General features: G+C 36.3%; 1 protein-coding gene across 1 annotated transcript in view; it reads right to left on the bottom strand.

Annotated features, from left to right (window-relative positions):
* ZNF345 (zinc finger protein 345) overlaps window positions 1-2,236 on the bottom strand; it is a 17,255-nt gene that overhangs the window by 1,252 nt on the left and 13,767 nt on the right. Inside the window, exon 3 of the mRNA XM_037730698.1 lies at window positions 4-692. Coding sequence (XP_037586626.1) covers window positions 4-613 — 610 coding nt within the window. The 5' untranslated portion in view covers window positions 614-692. The remainder of the gene's footprint in view (window positions 1-3; window positions 693-2,236) is intronic.

The following is a 2,236-nucleotide window of genomic DNA, read 5'->3' as shown; positions in this document are numbered from 1 at the left end:
TACATTCATAAGGTTTCTCACCTGTGTGAATTCTGTAATGCCGAGTAAGGGCTGATTCAAAACTAAAGGACTTCCCACATTCCTTACACTCATAAGGCTTTTCACCACTGTGAATGATCTGATGACGAATAAGGCCTGATCCAAAACTGAAGGCTTTCCCACATTCCTTACATTCATAGGGTTTCTCACCAGTATGAATTCTCTGATGGTGAGTAAGGTTTGAACCACTACCAAAGGCCTTTCCACATTCTTTACATTCAAAAGGCTTCTCACCAGTATGAATTCTTTGATGGTAAGCAAGGTTTGCACCACTACCAAAGGCCTTGCCACATTCTTTGCATTCATAAGGTTTCTCACCAGTATGAATTCGCTGATGTCGAATAAGGACTGACACAAAACTAAAATCCTTCCCACATTCCTTACATTCAAGGAGTTTCTCATCAGTATGAATTCTCTGATGCTGGATACTGAAAGTGGGCATGTCTTCAGGAGTAAATATCATTTCACTGAAATGTCCTTCCTGAGATCCCTGTTTTCTCTCAAACTGGCTTTTATATTCCCAATCACCTCTGAAACTTGAACACTCAATGCTGTGTTTTGTAAGTTTTTCCATTATCTCCCATCAGGATGATTCTATTCCATAAATATCCTTTTTCAGAAATAATTTCTTGGTCTCAACCTTGATTCACAGTCTGAAAGAAAATATAAAAGCAAACATTTATTTTTTTGTGTCCTGGGAGAGATTTAACATTTATAATAGATATGAAAGACTTAACTACAATTTAATTTTCATAAAAATTGAGTGGCTTATACACTTATCACATATGACTGGGCAATTTGAAAAACAGATTAGAAAAGCAGAGAAAATGAGTAAAAATCACACTAGAAAGTGAAGGAGGTATTTAGGAAACAGATTAATTATTTCTAAATCATAGTTTAGATAAAAGTTCCCTGCAAACTTTGAAAGCTTGGTAATTATATAGATGTCCTGGCCCTGTCTTAATTTCTTAAAAGATGAATCTAATGTTATGAACATTGATAAATGAGGGTAATTCTCATATTCATTTCTCAGGGTTGGTTGGAGTACTACATTTTTCCTGGGGTGGAAAATCTGGGATGATTCAGTAATAAACATAATTTGCATATAAACTGATGGAGACAAAAAAGAAAGATAAGCCACAAAGAGCAGTTTCCAAATGAAAGACTAATGTGCTAAATGAGTATGGAATGTGCTATGGAAAGGGAAGATTGATCTGTGATCACAATGTGGTTTGTTTATGCCATTTAATTAAAAATAAGTGTGCCTCCAAATTCTATGATGGCATTGGGGGAAGAAGGAACTCAGGGCTATGGCAGAGGAACAGAATCTAGTTTTAACATAAGAGGAAAGGGAAGGCAAGACAGGTGTCAATCTGATACTGCAATGCCATAAAAGTAGAGACTAAGAAAGGCAATGGATTTAAAGATACTATCTAAGGCCCTGAGTGAATACCTCAAACCCCAAAAGGTGAAAAAATTCCAGCATCAATCTCTTTCTACAACTCACATAACAATCCTGTTTAAAGCAAGTCTAAATATGTCTTGAAATTGTTCTTCCAATCTCCAACTGGCTAAGCCAAATCAGAATTATCTTTTGCTTGGACACTAAAGCAGCATTTCTTCTAGCTGCCTGCATTTCCAGTTTTGGACCCTTAGCACCTAGAGTGATATTAAGCCTGGAACTTTTTTTCTCAAAATGAACTTGCTCTTAAAAGTTCCTCAGTGATCTGCCTGTCTCTTAAACCTTATATTCCTCTTGGCACTCCCACCCAACAATACACTGTAGCTACAGTGGCCTTCATAGTTCTTTAAATGCACAAAACTGTACCCACCTACCCCCATCATGATTTCATCTGCCTGAAATGTCCCCCTATATCCACTGCCCCTACTCTTGGCCTTACAAGTTTCCAGCAATGGTTTAGGTCTCTGCTAAATGATGTATCTTTAAAATATTTCCTGCATGTTCAGTCTTAATTATGCACACTCCACCATCATTTCTCAGAGCACTTTTTTCCTTTTTGTGTTTTGTTTTAATAATGGGTAATTTACGTATCCATTCTATACAGTTAAAATTTTTATATTTGTTTGAATGCTTGTTTAATCTCTGCCTGCTACAATAGAGCCAAGATTCTTGAAGACAAGGATAACGTCTGTTAATTTAGTGAACTTGAACTCTGGTACATACAAAAAAAAAAAA

This window comes from Cebus imitator, unplaced genomic scaffold, assembly GCF_001604975.1.
Source record: "Cebus imitator isolate Cc_AM_T3 unplaced genomic scaffold, Cebus_imitator-1.0 Scaffold356, whole genome shotgun sequence".
Classification (NCBI taxonomy): Eukaryota; Metazoa; Chordata; class Mammalia; order Primates; family Cebidae; genus Cebus; species Cebus imitator.
The sequence above is the reverse complement of the archived record's forward strand: the minus strand, read 5'-3'. Positions and strand labels throughout refer to the sequence as shown.